The sequence below is a fragment of the Aedes albopictus genome, chromosome 3, assembly GCF_035046485.1.
Source record: "Aedes albopictus strain Foshan chromosome 3, AalbF5, whole genome shotgun sequence".
Classification (NCBI taxonomy): Eukaryota; Metazoa; Arthropoda; class Insecta; order Diptera; family Culicidae; genus Aedes; species Aedes albopictus.
The window spans coordinates 251,278,059-251,298,834 of record NC_085138.1 but is presented as its reverse complement, the minus strand read 5'-3'; the positions used below and the strand labels follow the sequence as shown (position 1 = coordinate 251,298,834).

Sequence of the window (20,776 nt, the reverse complement as noted above, 5' to 3'; positions counted from 1 at the left end):
AACCAACTTGTTTATTAGCATGGTAAAACACATCAGCATCATTCAAACCCACCAACGCGCGATCTCATTAGGAATTGATAGCGCAAAAACAATCCGAAAATGGGCACTCAGGTTCTCCGTTTGAATTCCTCTAGGGCACGTGTAATCGAGCAGCAATCTTCAAAGGTGGCGCCCAATCTCATCACAACTCGGGCAGCAGCAGCTGCCTTCCCTTACTAAATGCGCCGCCGCTCTGTTATTTGATACACTCGAGCCCCCACTTTTTGCCCGAAAACAGAAGAAATTAATAACAAACAACGCGCGCAGAGTTCCAGTTTATTGAGGCGCCGGACCGGACCATATGGTCGGTCGATCGTATTAGAGTCGACTACACGCGTTCCACTCGGTGTTTACAACGTCGTTACACGACCTATCCAATCGACCGACCGACCGAGCTTGCAAACGAACGATTTGAGCGACTAAATGGCTAAATGACAGCAGCGCGAGCGCCCTTCCTCGACTGTTGTGCTGCATGCAAGACCTACCTACCAAGCACTAGACAATGCTTTCGGATAGTTTACATGCCTCAGAGCTCACGATCTTGACGTCCGTCTCCGATCACACCTCCTCGGCGCGCTGCCTAGGCAGTCGATCGGTGGATTCTCCCCTTATTATGATGGACGGTTGTGGGACCGTGGGAGGAATACATTTCGATCGGAAACATCTGTTTCTTTACTTTCGTTTTCATCGCATGTGTGTTTTAGTACATGTGTACTAAAACGTAGCTTCATGGTTTTCTGGCGAAAATTTTTGATTTTCTTATCGGTCATTCCGGAAGTATTACTGGAAGGTATCCTCCTCATCTTTTAATCGATGAAAAGGTCATATCTAGTGTCTAAAACCCCTGATTAATCCACTTAGTGGTGATGGTGCCTTTCTCGTTGAGTACGTTTCCTAACTCTTGACCACCAAATTCATTATAGTTCAAATGCACTCTATTCTCTGCCGAATGAAATTTGTTTCAGCTCAAACTGTTGACATTTAGTGCGACAAAAGTGGCAATATTTTACATATGTCTGCACACACATACATACACACATACATACGGACATTATCTCAGAGCACCGAGCTTTGTAAATTGATACATGAGACGAGTTTTTTTTTTCCAACCAATTTTTGAAATAAAACTGTAGACTTTCAGTTTAACTATGTTGTACTAGAAAAGCAAACCCGTTTGAAAACAATCTAATCCAATTGACAGCTCCATCCACCAACCAGTAGCCGCCAGACCTCAATCGCCGGTGGTCCAGCCTGACCTGACATGTTTAGCGCATTTCCATCTGACACATCGAAAACACAAACGATTAGAACTTGCTCACTTGTCATCGATTACATCAAATCTAATTAAATCCGAATGGCTAACCAATTAATTCATTTTTCTGCCAATCATGCCTTCCCGCAGTAGGTAGGTAGCTAGCTACCTACCTAGTTTTGCCTTGCCACGCAGATCAAGCGACCGTGTAGAAGAGATCGAAGATCCGCATGTCACCGGCTGCCCGCCCGCACTCGTTCGCAATATGCTTGGGGCTAACCATCCGATCCGTTCAATTGAATGGCGACCGCGCACGATTTATGCTACCGTGCATTGGATCCCCCTGATCAGATGGAAGTAACAAAATCATAACAGGTTTTGTTATTTTGTGACATTTTTTTGGAACACGTGCCGTCTGTAGTTTAAACAACAAAAGCCCAAACATAATACCTTCTAATCAAAACAAGAATATATAAAATTGTGATATAATAATAACAAGAATGTATCAAAATTTGTTAAAAATAAATTAAAGCAAGTTTTGTTATAAGCATAGTTATATGCATAAATTATTTTTAATTATTTTGTTATAAATTTATTTACTCGAGTGACTATAATGTTTAAAAATAATCAAAATTTAACGTATTAGTAAAAAAAAAACTATCAAATTTTGATATAATTTTGTTAAACAATAGTTTACGAATGTTTCTGTAAATATGTTACAAAATTATGTTGGGGGAAATTATATTCATATACATGAAGCAACCAAACCTTTTTTTCTGTTTCAATAGCTTAAACAAAATGTTATAATTATGTCAATGAAATAACAAATTTCATTACCTTTTTTTATAAAATCCTCATTTAAAAATCCGTAGAACAAAGCTGTATCAACTTCTGTTATTTACTGTGACAATACGCATAAGTTTGTTATAATCGTCTTCTGTGAATCTGATCGGATCCGACCGGGGTCGGCCATTCATTGCTACAAAAGTTGGTACAAATAAGGAGAGATTAGGATCATGGTTTGTAGTTAGGCACCCTTGATCTAAGTTTGATTGCGCGGACCAGGGAGTTTGCTTGCTTGTTTTGAGATTCATTTACAACACAGCCGCACTCACTGACTTATTTATTTTTACAACACTTCGCGCTGCCGCCGGGGCGAGATTGGTTTGTGCGGGCTGTCTTTTGGTTGTGGATGATAGCTTGACTGACTTCGCTTTGTGGTCAATGTCAAGAGGTGTATCGTAAGTGGTAAGTGCTCAAAAGGAATGGCGTTGTTCAATTCTGTTTCAACGGGATTGTGTCGACGGGGAATCTTTGGATGTTAAAGGCGCTTATGAGGCTTAAATGAAACTGGGTTAGAATTCGATATGAGCTACGACTTTGTAGTTAAATAATTAAAAAAAATGGAAAAGAAATCCAGTTAGGGTTGTATTTAGACAATTTTAGAAGATTCAACGACACATGAACTCAAAGTAAATTTTGCAATACCAAATTAACTTTTATAAAAAAAAAATGTATTAGGAAGTTTGGTGGAGGAAATCTTTTTATTAAAAAATTATCTTCAATGGAAGGAATAGGTAAGTAACTCTATAAGGGTAACAACAATAATTTTAAAAAGAGCTCTCAGCAGAACTTTAAGCGAATTTCTTAAATGTTGAGAGTATATTCAGGGATTTTTCCAAAACTCTTTAGGAACTTCACCCAAAGTTTTGCTAAAAAGTCTTTCAGAAGTTATTGAATGTTACCTTGATAGATTTTTTCACTGATTTTGGTATTATTTAAAAAAAAGGGGAGTCCTTAATTGATATTTTTTAATACACTTGTAGAATTTTTTTTTTGTAAAAACTTCAAGAGTTTTCAATAGAATGCCTTGATGAATTCAAGCCTGAGAACTGGGCCGATGCAAATATTATTTGAAAGGGATGAAAAAATAAGAAAAAGAAAAAAAGAAAACCTTTTAAAAATGGAAAAACGTGAATTATGAAAAAATATGAACTTATATGAAATATGAACTTTCTACTGAAGAGTCATGAAAGTTTTTCTTTGCTCGTTCAATATTTTGGAATTGACATAAAACATATCAAATATTTGCATCGGCACCGACCTAAAAAATATATCAAGTTTATATCATATTGTGTTTTAATGTTATAATATTTTTTTATAACTTATTATGTTATAAACTAGATGCAGGATGATGCTAAAATAACTAAAATTGTAACATAAAATACACTGGTCTAATCAAGATAATAACTGAGATGAATCAGCGTAGGGATTAAAATCTAAAAAATAAAGACAAAAAAGAATAATAACATATTTTGTTATTATCAGATCAAAATTGTAACAAAATGTGATATGAATTACTAGTTTCTATCAAAATTTGATACAATTATGTAACATTGTTTTTCAAATGCCGAAGACTTAAAAGTAAATTATAATAAAATGAGTTATCTAAAAACATTTATAACATAATGTGATATAATTGAGTTATAGTATTTCGAAAACACCAATGATGCTGAATATTATTATATCACAATGAGTTTTTAATATCATGGTTGGTTAGGATTACGTTATATTTTTGTTACAATCTAGTCGGGCATTGCATTGATGTACTTTGGCAATTTCTTGAATAAACTTGTTGAGTCATTCTTCGTAGGAATCGTGTGCAAGCCTTAATATCATCATTAAACTAATTTCTGTAAATTTTTTTGAAGTTATTTACAGAAACGTTCTTATACAAAAAGTGCTAATAATAATACATGCATATGCACAGACTTTGAGGAAGTCTATTTAGCATATTTAAGATAATCTGAAAGTTTTGGTAAAAATTCTTGATAAAATGTTTGAAATATTTTTTAAAGTTATTCCTGTTTGAAATTTTGGAAAATTTCTTAAGTCTGAACATAACAATTTTTTTTGGCAAAATTTTTAATGAAATGATTTAAAAATTGACTAATTGGATGATTTTTTAAGAAGCTGAAAATATCCCCGATTTTCCAAACAAAAGTTTTAAAGGAATTTCAAAAAGATGTTTTATCTGTTTCTAAGATTATACTCCGATGCTGTGGAGTGGATCTGCTGTGATGACTTTCTCGCCGAGGATTCGGGATCTAAAAGACAAACTCACCAAATATGAGTTCCTCTTTCGGAAGGGAAGTGTGGGTCCCGAAATGAACTAGCCCCGAGTTAAAAGACTCGTAAAAAAAGCTAAAACAAATTTAATTCCGATTGTTTTCGTCTATTGCTCATTGTCCATTGCCAGGGATGTTACCAAGAATTTCGCTAAACATTCTTTGCAAGGTAAACATGCCAAGGGCCTACGGTGAACAGGGCCCATATAGCCGAGGCGGTAAACGCACGGGTATTCAGCATGACCATGCTGAAGGTGACGGGTTCGATTCCCGGTCGGTCCAGGATCTTTTCGTAAAAGGAAATTTCCTTGACTTCCTTGGGCATAGAGTATCTTCGTGCCTGCCACACGATATACGCATGCAAAATGGTCATTGGCAGAGGAAGCTCTCAGTTAATAGCTGTGGAAGTGCTCATAGAACACTAAGCTGAGAAGCAGGCTTTGTCCCATTGAGGACGTTACGCCAAGAAGAGGAGAGAGAGGAGAGGAGGAGGCCTACGGTGAAATGTACCAGAGATCAAAGTTAGGACTCTTTCAAACAGATATTTCGCGGCTTTTTCTTACAAATTGGAAGTTTTAAAAAAATATTTTCAAATTTTATGAGGAATCATTGAAAATAACTTGCTGACCCATAGTTTTCCACTGGTTTCTTTGGTTTTACTAGGAAATATGCCTTACACCATACAATTATCTAGGAATTTTCTGGAATTATTCCAGAAGGGCGAACTAATATTTTTGAGAAATTTTGTTAAGAAGTTGTTCAAGAAAAAGATTTTCAAAAATGTGTTTTCGAAAATTTTGAAAACTTTGCTCAAGTTCTACAAGAAAATCTATCGCTTTTTACTTATACTGGAAATCTGCCTTCGGGAATTTTCTTGAAATTCAACGTAAGAACTTTTAAAACTTAAAAGAATAATTGTGAGAGGGAGAGATGAATCCTGCTATTATTTAAGAAGCTTGGTTTTTTATCTTTATTAACGAGATTTTAACCCGGACTGAAGCTTGCGGAAATTCATGCTAAAAGCAGTAGAAAATCAGGAATGTTGCTTAAAATATTTGTACGAAACTAATCAGAAATTTATTTTTTATTCTGTCTATCGGAACAAAATCAGGGGAAATTGTGTAGTTTCGGCAGTTTTATTCTCTTTGTCATATTTTTTTAAGCTGCTAAAATCACAGTTGGCCTCAAATCCTTCCCAATCAAGCTGATTATACGACCAAGTTTTAGAAAATTCGGCCAACAAAAACTCCTTCATGACGAAGAGAACAAACCTGCCGATAATATTCATATTTAGAATTAGTTTATATTTTTTACTTTTTCAATCGACGAAAAATGTTTCTCAAATTTGGGATAAAATTAATAGCATATTATTTTGCAAATGCGTTCAGCAAGTCTAACGTAAATTTATCATACTATTCCAGAAAACGTCTTCATTGATTTATTCAGAAAATTCTGTAGGAGTATTTTCATAGCACTTACTCCATGCAGAGTTCGACTAATCAGAAAATAAAAAGAAAGTTTGCCAGAAATAAGCATAAGAAATTCTATACAAAATTCTTAAAATTGTCAAGAAGATACACAGGAAATTATTTTGTAATGTATGACAACATATTTCTCAAGCTTGCAGAACACGTTCCACAAATTGGGCTTCGGCTTTAGGTATCAGATAGACTTTTAAATTCCCTGTGAACTCTACGATCTCTAGTTTTTTTTAGGTAATATAAATCCTGTCCACAACAATCTTTGTTTAGAACCCGCCAAGGATTTCGTTTAGTTACATCTAGGTTTCCATAAAAAAATATCAATCGATCGAACCAAGACGCTGACCGTAATATGTAAAAAAGTCTTGCTGGAAATCAACCAATGAGATAATTTTTTAAAAACTCGGGCATCGGCCAGAAACCGCCAGCAAGGATTCGGTGACCAACAATTCGTCAATCAACAAAAATTCACTAAGAATCACGTCAAAATTCTAAATTATCGAGAGGAATTTAACAGAGATCTTCTAAAAAATCGCTGTGCATCTTTCTAGCCCAAGCAAAGTATAAGGTCAAATTAATTCTGAAGAGGTTATAAAAACCGCCATAAAATCCAAATTCTTTCATTTTGGGTTTATGATGGTTCCGATGACCTCCTTGGGTGTATTCGGCCTTCAAAATGTGACATGGACAGGATTTCGTCAAAGATACAGGGGATAGACAAAATGATCGGGACAGTCAAAATTTTCTTTTTTCAAAAAATGTCCAATTAGCTGTAACTTTTCGAAAAGTGCAACAACTATTCTCAAATTTTTACTGTATTTTTATTAACTAGTTGTGTACCATTGAACAAAATTTGGAAAAGATCGGGCTATTCTGCACGAAGTTATAAGCATTTTCGGAAAAGGTAAAATTATCCGATAGCCAACTTTGAGCTGTTATATTTCCGGATTCAAAGAACCGATTGCAATGAAATTTTGTCCATTTATGAGTTTTATAATGAGCTCTGAAAAACGTTTGACTCAACTTGAAATTATGAACAAGAGAAAAAGTTATAGCGATTTAATGTATTTTATGATTTTTCAGTAAATTGGTCTATATTTTTAATATGCATCCTATTACTTTTTCAATGAATTGCCAGCTATGTTGTTACTTTCTTTCAAAACATATCTGTATTCAAGACAATTCGAAGGAATTAAAATGAACTATAATTAGCATCTTGAATTTTTAAACGATGTTGAAATTTAAGAAATCTTGGTGTTTTATTAGAAAAATAATCCAATCGTTATAATTTTCTTCCGTGTTAAGAATTTTAAGTTAAGTCAAAAGTTTTTCAAAGCTGATTATATAAGTCATAAATGGTCAAAATTTCATTGCATTCGGTTCATTGAATCCGGAGATATAACAGCTCAAAGTTAGCTATCGGATAATTTTACCTTTTTTTCAAAATGCTTATAACGTCGTGCAGAATAGCCCGATCTTTCCCAAATTTTGTTCACTGATACACAACACAAAATTTGTAGTAAAAAATTGAGAATATTTGATGAACTATTCGGAAAGTTACAGCTAATTGGACAGTTTTTGAAAAAATAAAATTTTGCCTGTCCCGATCATTTTGTCTATCCCCTGTACATCTTTGGGGCTCGTTCAGTATTACAGTAAGGATTTCTCACAGGTTAGCGAGGATTGCTCAAAGGACCTTGGGTAAAATCTACAAACGATCTCGTAAGGAATCTACGGGTAACACTACAAGTTTGAAGTTGACATAGCGTCTGTGACGGATGTATCACAGTTCAGTAGAGTTCATACTAGAGGAGTCCATCAAAAACACTGAAATGAATAGTAATACGGGAAAGATCAAGTCAAGAATCCTTCAACATTCTTCTGAGGAATCTGTTCGATATGCATCCCAGAACTTACAATTCGTGATATCCAGGGGTGTTGTGCTTAGCAATGATTGCGATGAAAAATGAATCTGACATCGATTGACGTAAGAATATATCATAAAAAGAAGATAACAGAGAGGCATGGTGAGCTCGTTCCATATTACGTTTTACTTTAATCTGTATGCTTCAGGGACAAGGGTGTACGGCATGGAATTCGGACGAGTTCTAGTCTCAATTTCATACAAATCAAGCAAATCGAGTCCGACTTCGAATCCCCCTTCCGTGTTACTTTTCGTTTTGATGTTTAATAACTGTTTGCTAACACTCAGTGACAGTGACACTGACAGATAAAAATTACATTTCATCAGAATCATGCAGCACAATCTGTGACAGCTTTTGAGAACCTTACCCCTACGGGAATGCAGCCAGATTCCGGTTTGTACAATTCCATCAGTGCATGCGATCGCGTGTCCGGAAGATGGGTACAAAAAAGCGTGATCTCTGTTAGTTGATAGGCTAATTACGCCATACTCTGGCAGAAGATGGGACCGGCTCACAATGAGTCTGCCAGTGAATAGAGTAACGTAGGTAATTGAATTCAAATATGCGTTGCCAGCTGATGACTGAAAACACACTTCAAAGGTTTCATGTCGCAATGAGTACCCTCTAGTACCAAACCAAGCCTTTAAAATATGAAAACCGAAAACCTCGGGCCGAATACGTCCAACCACAACCAGCTAGCCAGTCATGTTCCAAATGCCAGTTTTGCATTTATCTTTGGAGACGCACGTCCGTCCGTTTCATCTTCCGAGGAGCCGCTGCTGGCTGGATGGCCCGATTCGATTCAAAACAAATAACCTGTCACGTTTCTGTCCGCCAGCAGATGATATGGAGCCCGCGAGTGCTCGAGTCGACCTTTTTTCGCCTCTGCTACTCGAATAAATACATACCATTACAAGCGTTGTTGCGTTGGGGGTTGCAAAACGCGCGACGACAAAAGCCGCCGCGTCGGCCAACGACGATCAGCGTGGAGGTGGTTGAGACCCCAAAGCTGGCAGGCAGTCTCCTCAACGGCAACAACACGGACTCCCGAAAATGGAAATGATATATTTTACAGCTGCGATTGCATTAGGGGCGCCCACCGCACCCCCCGGATCATCGCATTGTGATGGGGTCTCTCGAACGAAATTGAGTTTCAATTTTACAACCCCCGATCGGCCTTGATCCGCCCGCGGCTAGCTGGCTGATCGGTTTGTAAGTATGTATTTGGTTCTTCGATTGCGTGGAACAGTAGCGACTAATATCGGATAAATTCGTCGTGTGTGATTTTTTTTTATTTAACCATTTCGCACCTGCGGCAAATTTGAAAGCCAGTTAGAAACAGCAATAAAGCTGGTAATAAAATACAAACACTTATTTTTGAATGCTTTTCAAGGTGCATTTTTTTGTTACTAATCCAAATCTTTTGACTGCTCCCAATCAACAAATTCAAAATTAAAAAAAAAAATGGGATTTGACATGTATACAGTACAAAACATTACGCACTGCAACAACATTTCTACTCGTCTATCTCTGGTCTGCAATTTTATGTGTCATAGGTTTCGTCTCAAAACAAAAAGAATTTTGTCCCATTTTATCTAAAAATCGAAAACATAAACAAGAGGGAAGAATATTAACGGCATAAATACTATGAAACGAGCTCACCAAACCTTCACGATCCACTTTACGTCCATCACAATTTCCAGGTTGTTTTACAACCAATTTAATTAGGCATTTTACTGTATGTGAATGGTTAGCCCACACACAACAGACCGCAATCGTACTCAAAGAATCAGCTAGACCGCTAACAAATTGAACTACTGTACTATGTACTATGTACGTAAAGCTATGAGAATGAAGGTGATCATGTCGGTTATAAAGTACAAACATGATATGGAATAAGCTCACCATTTCACAACCTGATATCACAAAAATAAGAATAGAGAAGAATTTTAGAGACAAAATTATATAAAACGAGCTCACCAAACCGCCTAAATATATTATAACGCACAACGTCTATCGTTCTCGCTAGATACCCGAACAAAGACGGATAATAAAATGATAACAAATTCTGTTATCTGGTTATCATTCGTTTGCTATTTGAGTTTGTTATCATTTAGGTTGAATTAAGAGCCAACATATCAAAGAATATAACTCAAATTCACTCCTCGAATACCAAAAATGATAAGAAGTTAAGTTATCATTGGGTTCATTTTAAAAACTAATTGTCTTATACAAAATTTTGTTCAATATTACATTTAGTTATCAACATGATAAAAGACGCCTGACTGATAACAGTTTTTTTATCATTTAGTTATCATTCAGAACTACTTTATCGACCAAAATAGTGAAAATCTACTTTACCGACATCGCCAACAATTGAGAAAAGTTTCTTATTATAAACAACCCATATTTTCAACTATTGCACCCAGCGGATCTCGAACCCTGATCGAGCGATTGCTAGTCGTAGCCTATAGCATCTATACCAACGGGACTCAGTGAGAGAGAGAGTGGTGGGAAGCTACGCTTTTCGTACTGCAGTAGCATTGAAGGTGGAAAGCGGAATCTATTTTTGATTCGAGATTCATCAGACTCAGTTTTGGGAATGTTTTGAAATATGCGTTTGGAAACTGACAACCTAATTTGTTATCATTTAGTATTTTCATGTTATCGCTATGGATAAAAATTATCGATAGGTAAATTTGTTATCATCAATTGGAAAAAATCATAACAAAAATAACAAAATGAGATCATCGGTAACACAGTTAATTATCAAAGTGATCACGGATAACAAGCATTTGCTCGGGGAGGTCTTCGATAAATGAGTTGTAAGATCGTCAGTAGATTATTACGGGGTTTGTTAGACTTCTGACTACTATCCAATGGAAACAGCCGCCATCTTGAATGTTTGTCACCCATTTTTGATTTTCTGATCTTAATTTTTAAATCTGGATATCCTCCTCTCGCTAAATGTATCCGAATCGCTTTGGCTCTTATCAGTAGTCTTATTTGAACTCCTTAGACTCCTGAAAGGAGCCACCATCTCGAACTTTGGACCGCCATCTTAGATTTTATAGTCATGGAATCTGGACATCCTCTCCGTACCAAGTATACCCGAATTTCTAACAGCCTTAATCTTCATAAAATAGCCACACCTGTAAATGTTGTTCCACCATCTTGAGTTGTTATCTGCCATCTCGGATTTTCACCAGTCAGGGACGATTCAGATATGGTCGGGGTTCTGCTAAACCGAACCAAAGACCATTTTTTTGAAAAATTGAGTTTTCTTAACCATTGGATGAAGAAAATGATGATCTTCCTTCCATGTAAAAATCCAGTAGTTCTGACAGCTCTTCGTGGGGTAAATTTAAAATTTCTGTTTGGCAGAACATACAAAACATTATTTTGCATCCAACCAGAGTGAACTGTAAACCATTCGATAGAATCAGCGAAATATTTTAGTTTTGTTCCAGGTGATGAACATTTCACGTTCTCCTCATCGCCGTCAGATTTCTAACCGACTCATACAAACAATCTGTGAGAGAAATGAACACGTTATAAGAAATATGGGTGTTGGAGGAACCAATTATGTTACGATGGCGCTGATCGCCATTTTTCCAAATTACATTCAGCCAGACCGAACCAAGTCCACAGCATTTTAGAATCAATTTATTCTCAATAATACAAAAACCAACTGGTTTTTAATACCAGCGTTATGTCGATACACCTCATACTGGTAATTTAACACAGGAGCCGTCATTGAACAACAAGCCTAATTAGAATAATAAAGCTTGAAAAAAATCAAACACTTGGTTCGCTTTGGCTGATCGAAAAATGACGTTTTCACGAAAACCATCCTTGAGAAGAATGTTTAGAACTTGATTCAGACTTAACGACTGACCTTCAGCAAGGTAATATGACCTAGAGTTAACGCGCTTGGTTATCACTCAGATGATCCAAGTTCGAATCTCTTTCATGTTTTTGAAAATTTTTTTGTACTTAGTGCACTTTGGAAGACCATTTTCATGGTTTTCTTCGACCAGCATAAATTTGAAGTACACAAATTGCTCCACTCCACATTCACATCTCAGGACCTCAGGGCATGCAAGGACATCGTTTGATATAATCTCTCTTGCTCTGTGCCTTCACATGCACCACTTATGAAGAAAATGCATGGGTGGGAAGGGCTGAGCTGGGAGGGCTTCCGCCGTTCATATTTCAAACTATTTTGAGGCCTTCGTGTTACCATACTATACGCGTCCTCTTTGATTCATGTAAAGGATTGTGAGTGATATCGATTTCAACTTGATAGACGATGAAAAATCGAGATTTTTTTCACTATCCAACTGGTGTTATCTGAAACAAAAAAAAAACACATTCAGCCAAACTGAACTATAAACCATTTTCTAATGTTTTTGATCTGCCAGAGTGAACTGAGTGCAAAGTACCAAGAAATAAAATGTAATTATATCAATGATTCCAAATAATTTACATGTATTCTCCATTTCTAATGGTGAATGAAGGCTTGTAAGTTACATGTGTGCGGAAAAGTTTTAAATAATCTCCGCTGTTGTTTATTTGTGAGTGGTTGAACTTTAAGCTTAATTATCTCGGAATTATCTTTTTGGCGCTTAGTTCGGTTTAGCAGAACCCCGGCCATATGACGTCCATATTTTTTCTAGAATTTTAGACCCCCTCCCTTTGTCACGCTTTTCCGTATACCAAATACATGGAGAGTCGCACTGTCTCAGACTCCCCATTCCCCTATACGATGGACGTCGTATTTGAATGACTCCCAATTTTTTTAGCTTCGGATCTGACATCTTCCCCATGCTAAATATGTCTGACCATATTGCATGGTTTCAAAGCCACGACTCTATGAATTGTCCGCCATGTTGATTTTGGTCCACCATCTTGGATTTTTTCTTCATCAGTTTTTGACTTCGAACAGCATTCGTCAACCATTAGTACGGTTACTGAAATCAGCACAATTTGATGTGTCTCATGACAGAGTTTCCCTTTCAGTACCAGACCAGAGTAGAATAACAAAAATATAACATATTGTGTTATTTAGTTACTATGATGCTTGTAACATAAGTTGTTATAGAACATGTACCATTAGCAACCAAATTAACACAAATTCTTGTAAAAAATAATAATAATAACAAACAAGTAACATTGTGTTATAATTTCAACAAAATTATCATAAAAGTCAACTACATCTGATTTAAAATAACAGAACTGTAACAAAGTTTGTTATATAGCAGAACACAATTATTACAAATTATTTCAAATTATGATATATTTTTTTTTATATTCAGCCGATCAGATCAGATCAGCTTCAATATCAACATTTTAAAAATAATATACTCACACTTGTTGTTCGTGGGCCGCGAGAGTGCGAGAGATTGGCATCTAAGAGCCGAAGGAGAGATAAAGTTGTGAAAAACGCACCCAGTTAGAGTGGTGCTTCGAATCCAGTTTGATTTTATATTCCGTAGAATCGTAACTTGTACTGTGGCTTAGTTGGTAAAGCACCTGACTAGCGATACGGAGTCGTGGGTTCGAATCCCACCAAAACAACTGGTATTTTTTTACAAATGTATCTCTCAATTTGCCAATTAAACGTACTTTGCCTAAAAATGCTTCAAGTTTTTACGTCTATATTCAACCATTCCATAGAAAAACGATATAGTGCAACTAGGAATGTCGTAAAACTAGGTGGGTTTGTAGTTCATCTATATATATAAAAATGAATTTCTGTCTGTCTGTCTGTCTGTCTGTCTGTCTGTCTGTCTGTCTGTCTGTCTGTTTAACCGCTATGCATTCGGAAACTACTAAACCGATCGGTGTGAAATTTTGTACGTGGGTGCTGTTGGGGCCGGGGAAGGTTCTTAGCTTGGTGTGAGACCTCTCCGGTCACTGGAACGGGGGGCTCCCATACAGATGACTTTGTGGGGGACGTCCCTATAGAGCTGCATGTCAAAAAACACAGTAGGCAGGCAGTACGACGTTTGCCGGGACAGCTAGTCAAAAATAATTAGACCCGTATTTTTTATTTTGTCAATAGGGTGACAAATTTAAATAGGGTGGTCCTAAAATTAATGTTTTTAAATCTAAAACTTTTCAAAAAATCATAACTTTTGAACCAGTTGACTGATTTTAAACTTTGTTTGAAAGCTATTGAATTGTAGTTTTAAGGAAAAATACATTGAAAATGCCAAATTGTGTTTAGATGCAAAAAACATACAATTATTTTAGTTTTTTTTCATGTTTTCATGGTTATGGAAAGAAAAGGGTATCCTGGTTTTATTTTTTATCAAAAAAATCAAGAAAATTGACGTAACATATTAAAAACCAGAGATGTATATATTTTAGTTTTTGAGATACGATTTTTTGAATATAGGGAGTCATATATTTGAATACTAGCTGTCCTAAAATTGCATGATATTGTAAATCATCAAACAACTATGCCTTATGTTGCTTTTTTTAGTGATTCGTGATGTTTTTGATATCTTTAGTTTTATAAAAAATCCAAATATAGGTAATCATATTAATAAAAATGTTTTGTATGGGAAAATTTGGCCTTTTATTTTTAAAAAATCGTATCTCAAAATCTAAAAACATACATCTTTGATTTTTGGATATGTTACGCCAAGTTTTCTGAATTTTCTGATAAAAATATAAAACCAGGGTACCCCTTTGGTCCTGAGGCCATGAAAACGTGGAAACCTAAAATCATTGCATATTTTTTTCATCTAAACAGAATTTAACCCTTTCAACGTATTTTTCCTTAAAGCTACAATTCAATAGCTTTCAAACAAGAAAAAATAAGTTTAAAATTGGTCAACTGGTTCAAAAGTTATGAGTTTTTGAAAAGTTTTAGTTTTTTTAAAACATTGGTTTTAGGACCACCCTATCTGAAAATTGATTATTCTAATGACGGAATAAAAAAATACGGGTCTAATTATTTTCGAACCAAATTTCATGACAATCGAAGTTGCACTATATCGTTTTTCTGTGGAATGGCTTTATAACAAACGTTGATATATCTAATCACCGTTGGTATAATTTTGTTACATTTTTGTTTTGCCTTTTTGATCGGGTATAGGGGGTTAGCAATGGTCAAATATGATTTATTATATAAGAATGAGTTATAATGTAATGATTTGTTATTGTTATGTTATAAATTGTTTAGAATACATAACACAATCACTCAGGCATATTTGGCAATTTCGCGGGTCCTAAACCATTTGCAATAGTAAATAGATGGTGTACTTGTGCAACGCGTATTCGATTTCTTCCTCATTTATTTTTGAGACCATTGTCTCGATATGGAAAATACTTGGTAATTTTGTAGAACTTGCAACACACTGAAAGAGTTTTTGAGTTATTTTTATGGCGAGAGAACGAGTGACAAAATTTAAGTTGAGATCGCATCGATTCCCCATGGAATGACCACCAATCGATGAGTAGGTGTGCACGATCGCGGTCAATTCGCTGCCACAAATGCCCGTTTGAACTTGCAGTAGCGGCTGCATCGCGCTTCAATACGTCACCATATCGGGTTACAACAAACCGCCGACGTTCGACGGTTGATGGCGCGAATCGGTGGTCGCCGCGCCGTGGTTGAACGAAAAACCACGACCGGTAATAAATATCCATCAAATCGACGACCACGACTATGACGACCGAGCCTAGGATGGATAAATGAATGGATGGATGGATGGCGACAACAAATGCGCCCGCGCTTTTGGGGGGAGGTGGAGGCAAAATGTTAGAATAGGAATAAAATGGAACGAGCTCACCACATGTCCTTTTCAAATTCTAAGCTTTGATTGTTGGATGTAAAATTAGAGTATGAAACAAGCTCACCACGTCCATCGAGCATTCATTTTCGCCACAGCAAATGCTTTTATTGAACTTTATGCTTGGGCTCATTTGACCCCACTCTCCCCCACTACAGATTTCCGCTCCGAGTCGGATTCTGTCGCCTTCTTGAGAGATGTTGGGGGTACACACTACTAGCAACTTTTGATCGATTCTGTTGTAGGGTGGCATATGCTGCTGCTACTGATGCTGCATCCGTAGGGGGGCTACCGTTTTGGTAAGCTCTCCATTCGCAACGCCAATTAAATTATCTCCTTTTTTCGCAAGCAATGCCGCGGCGCTGCCGTAGGAGTAACAGCAGCGATCTGTGGGCTGTTTTGATATTCATCCATTCAATTCAATTTCAGGGTTCAGCAGGTCCCAGCAGCAGCAGCAACAACAGCAATGCACTGGGGGATGATAATGAGTATGATGATGATGATAGGTTGTATGGTTTGTTTGTGAGTTTCACGATTTATTACATAATGATGGAGAATATTTTCGCATCATTAGGATCGATGGCTGAGCGTGATTGAAGGCGCGTTATGTTTGACGTTATTGGAAATAATGACCCTGTCAAAGGTGGTTAGCATTGATAAAAATTCTTTTACCATATGTACAGACTTCGTGGGATGATTAAAATAGATGCGTGGTGAGCTCGTTTTATCCTAATAACACAGCGCAACATTTTTTTGTCTCAAGAGCAAACTTATGTATCTCCGAAGGATTTTGGGCCGCTGAATCCGAATCCGGGCTCAGATTTGCTCTAACACGTCACAATTTTGAGCTATACCTCAATTTATAGGGCAAAATATGCGATTTTGGACTTTTTTTACTGCAAGCCATTAAGCTTGAAAATATTTTTTTAAGCAATCAAAAGGTTAATTAGTTAATTAACATCTAAATTAACGACTCATGCAAAATATTTCGTTTTACCTAATCAAATTTGATAGATTTAAGCATTTTATGTTAGTATGAAAACTTGCATGCAACTTTTGGAGGGTGACTTGTATGGGAAATATCGTACCTAACATAAATCGCTTAAAACTATCAAATTCGATTTGGTAAAACGATTTTTTTTGCATGAGTCGTTGATTTAGATGTTAATTGACCAATTAACCTTTTGATTGCTTAAAAAAATATTTCCTTGCTTAATGGCTTGCAGTCAAAAAAGCCCAAAATCGCATATTTTGCCCTATAAATTGAGGTATAGCTCAAAATTGTGACGTGTTAGAGCAAATCTGAGCCCGGATTCGGATTCAGTTCAGTTCAGACAGACAAAAAGTAAATTTTTGTTACGCTGTGTAATTTATCCATTTGTTGTAGAGACGAACCAGCCGAGGGCTGAAAGTCTCTTTAATAAAGATAAAAAAAAAATCCATTTGGAGATCATCAACAGTTATAATAAAAGTAATCAATGTAAATCACATTGGAATGATTTGAGCAGTAAATGACTGAACTGTGATAAGTACGGGTTTATTCAAATCTTTGAAAAGCTTATGTAGTGACAAAAATAAGAAAAGCTCGATGGACGTGGTGAGCTCGTTCCACATTATTATTTTATTTCCAATCATCAAAAAATATAATTTCTAAATGTTCTTTGATTACATTTGCAATAATAATAATAATAATAATATTATTGTGGTGAGCTCGTTTTATATTATTCTCTTTTGTTTAAAACTTGCAAACACTATACAAATAGAATATCATAACTAATCTTATCGAACTGTATCAATCCATCGTGGAACGACCCAGCGATGATTTAATCCGAACCGAGAAACGATCATTCTATGGATCATTTGGCTGACCTCGATGAAGCCTCCGTTGACTTCGTTTAGCTGACCACTGGTTGCGTATCGCGCTTGCTCCCACGCAATTTAATTTGCATTTCTGCATTGTTACCGTTTGTGATGTATCGTTCGCGTTACTTTTTGTGTAGGCTTAGCTGGTGAATGCATTTCAATTATTTCGTCATTATTGACATTGCTGTTGCTGCCGTACTCGCCCCATTCCTTCGTTTCATTCAAGCGCACCTTGTTTGTTGGCTGAATACCGTACCATATGTCTCTTGTTAGTATAGTCGGCCTCTTGATGATCCACGCCCATATCCGCTCTCTTGACTGCCACCACATTCCTCACGCATCGCAACTAATCAACGAATCGTCTCCTCTTTTCCCCCTCTCTCTATTGCAGATTTCCGACATCGTCGTCGGACAGGAGGACAATCTAACGGCACGGGAAGCCCTGCTCCGATGGGCCCGCCGTTCCACAGCCAAATACCCGGGCGTCCGGGTGAACGACTTCACCGGATCCTGGCGGGATGGTTTAGCGTTTTCGGCACTGATCCACCGGAATCGGCCCGATCTCATCGACTGGCGAGATTCGAGATCGCGCCGACCGCGGGAGCGGTTGGAGCAGGCGTTCCACGTGGTGGAACGGGAGTACGGCGTGACGCGGTTACTCGACCCGGAGGGTAAGTTGAACCGATAGAATCGTTAGGACTGTATATAGTCTCACTACAGAAAGTCTTCGAGGCGCATGCTCTATTTATATATTATCTTTGAACAACTATGTGTAAGATACTTTGAGTTCATCGCCAACTTTAAGATGGCTCTTGAAAAAAAAAATCAAGCCGAAAACTTTACCAAACTATTTGGACTTGTAAACTCTAAAATTGTATCATTTACCGAACTTTGCGAACCTTCCACACTTTAACTTATATTTGCATTTTTCCTTTGCATCTTTTCTTCCTTCCAAAATCTTTCTTGGGTCTTCGCAGATCTACATGAGCTTACGCAAACTTTTTCAGGTCTGCAAAGATTTTTTCTAACTTTCCGATACCTTCGCATGCTTCATAGATCGTACAACATCTTTAATGATCTGCACTTCACCTTACCAAACTTAGCTGAACGGTTATCATTCGTTACGCTTGTAGATCTATATCCCAAACAACCAATTTGCACATATAAAAACCCAAATTAATCACCCTAGCGGTGATGGTGCCTTTCTCGTGCCTTCGAGAACCCATCTCAACCAAATTCAAAAGTCATGAATGAATATCGAAATTTTATCCATTTGACAAAAATCTTGTTTTTTTGGCTTTTGTTTTCATTGGTTATTTAAAAATTAAGGTCTGTTGCGTAAACACAATGGTAAAATGTAACATTACTGTGTACTCACATTACATGGTATTAGAGCCTAAAACTCCTCAAAAGAGCCACCATTTTGGACATGTTGTCCATAATCTTGGATACTGTCTTAGATCTTTTCCCCATACCAAATTATTCCTAACTGCATGATTTGAGAGCCTAAACCAATTTTCATCTTGAACTTTTGGCCGCCTTCTCAGATATTTGGATGGTTTAAGAACCTCAAATTTCCTAAGCAAGCTTCCATCTCGAATTGGTGTTCGCCATCTGCATTTTGATCCGCCATCTTCTGGTCACCATATTTGAACTCCGGACATTTTCCTTCTATCAAATATACCCAAAATGAATGGTTTTAGAGGCTAAAACTCCTAATTCCAACCGCCATCTTGAATTTTCAGCCGCCATCTTGGATTTCTGGTCGCCAGTTTTGAACTCCGGACATTTTCTCCATACCAAATATACACAAAATGCATGGCATTAGAGTCTAATACTCTTTACTACCGCCACCATCTTGACTTTTAGGTCGCCATTTAAGATAGTTTGGTTGCCATATTTGGTCTCCGGATGTCTTCCCCAAACCAAATATACCCACATTGCATGGATTTAGAGCCTTAAACTCCTTAAAATAGCCGCCTCTTCTTATTGTGGGCCGCCATCTTGGATTTTAGGTCGCCATCTTCAATTTTCAGCCGACATCGTGGTTTTGTGGTTTTCATTGATTATATCCGCATAAAATTCGGCAACCATGCTGAAGTTTACAATTCGGCGCAATTTGATGTGTCGCGTGATATAATCTGGTGCAGTTTTATATATGACCAGTTCAACGGTGCTGGTCCGGATCACTAAAATGGCCATAACTCTGTAACGCCTTGACCGATCTGCAGCATTTTCAATAGGGAACAATGCGGTAAAATTCCGGTTCGATTCAAGCATATAATCCGTAAAATCGACCAATGGAAAGTGCCTTAAAAGTGAGTGGACTTTTTTTGCGCACAGACATACATACATACACACATACAAACATCATCTCTATTCGTCGAACTGAGTTGGTTGGTATATGTGAAAGGCAAAAAATATGACCGTGTTACACGTACTGTTATGTGGGAAAGTAACATCTCATAAGATGCAGGAAAAGTGCCTTATGCGTACAAAAGTGGAGGCGATGTACGTGCATTTGCGGGACAATAATAACACTACATGACTTGAATCGGCACCGAGCACCTGGGACCGAATCCCACTCCTGAAACACCCTCAAAAATGTAAGTGTTTCTTTCGGTAAGGAAATAAAGCCCTGGGTCCTGAGATGACCTAACTCCAGGTAAAAACCTCGTTAATAAAAATTAAAAAAAAAAATACATCGAATTGCATTATGTCAACGTATACTATTCTCGCTTATTCGAGTTTGTATGTACACTTCTACGAGTTTATTTGTGCATGTATGCTACGCTACATTATTCTTGCACCATTGCGATTTGAACTGATATAATACAATACCAAGTGAAGTCTGACAGCCACTGAAACACGTAAAAAAGCGGATTTATTTGACGCTTTGTGAATTCGTTCTTACATTTATGGGGATAAGTTATGTCCATCGCAATAACACATTAAGGACAAACGTCTTGAAATCCCGCTTCAACAATGCATTAGAACTTCAAACGCACAAATCTCAAGAAACAAGCTTCAAACAACAGTGCATTGTATTATTCTGTTCTTGCTCACTTGTAATAAGCTTAAAATAAGAAGCTCAGGTGCGCTTGTTTTGTTTATGAAGAGATTTGTACCCTCGAAATCATGAGTAGGTGCCAAAGTTGGCCATTGTGGCGGCCATTTTGGGATTCTAACAAGTCTGTCCTTAAAATGTCGTTTATTGCGATGTAGTCACCCAACAAACATTTTTGCTGTACAAGAGTGGAAAAAACTACTTTAGAGCAAATTT

The 20,776-nt window shown here is 37.0% G+C and overlaps 1 protein-coding gene across 49 annotated transcripts in view; it reads left to right on the top strand.

Annotated features, from left to right (window-relative positions):
* LOC109422269 (dystonin) overlaps positions 1 to 20,776 on the top strand; it is a 707,557-nt gene that overhangs the window by 506,101 nt on the left and 180,680 nt on the right. For all 49 annotated transcript variants that reach the window (XM_062860152.1, XM_062860156.1, XM_062860154.1 and 46 more), the window contains one exon: positions 17,885 to 18,164. In XM_062860152.1, coding sequence (XP_062716136.1) covers positions 17,885 to 18,164 — 280 coding nt within the window. The remainder of the gene's footprint in view (positions 1 to 17,884; positions 18,165 to 20,776) is intronic.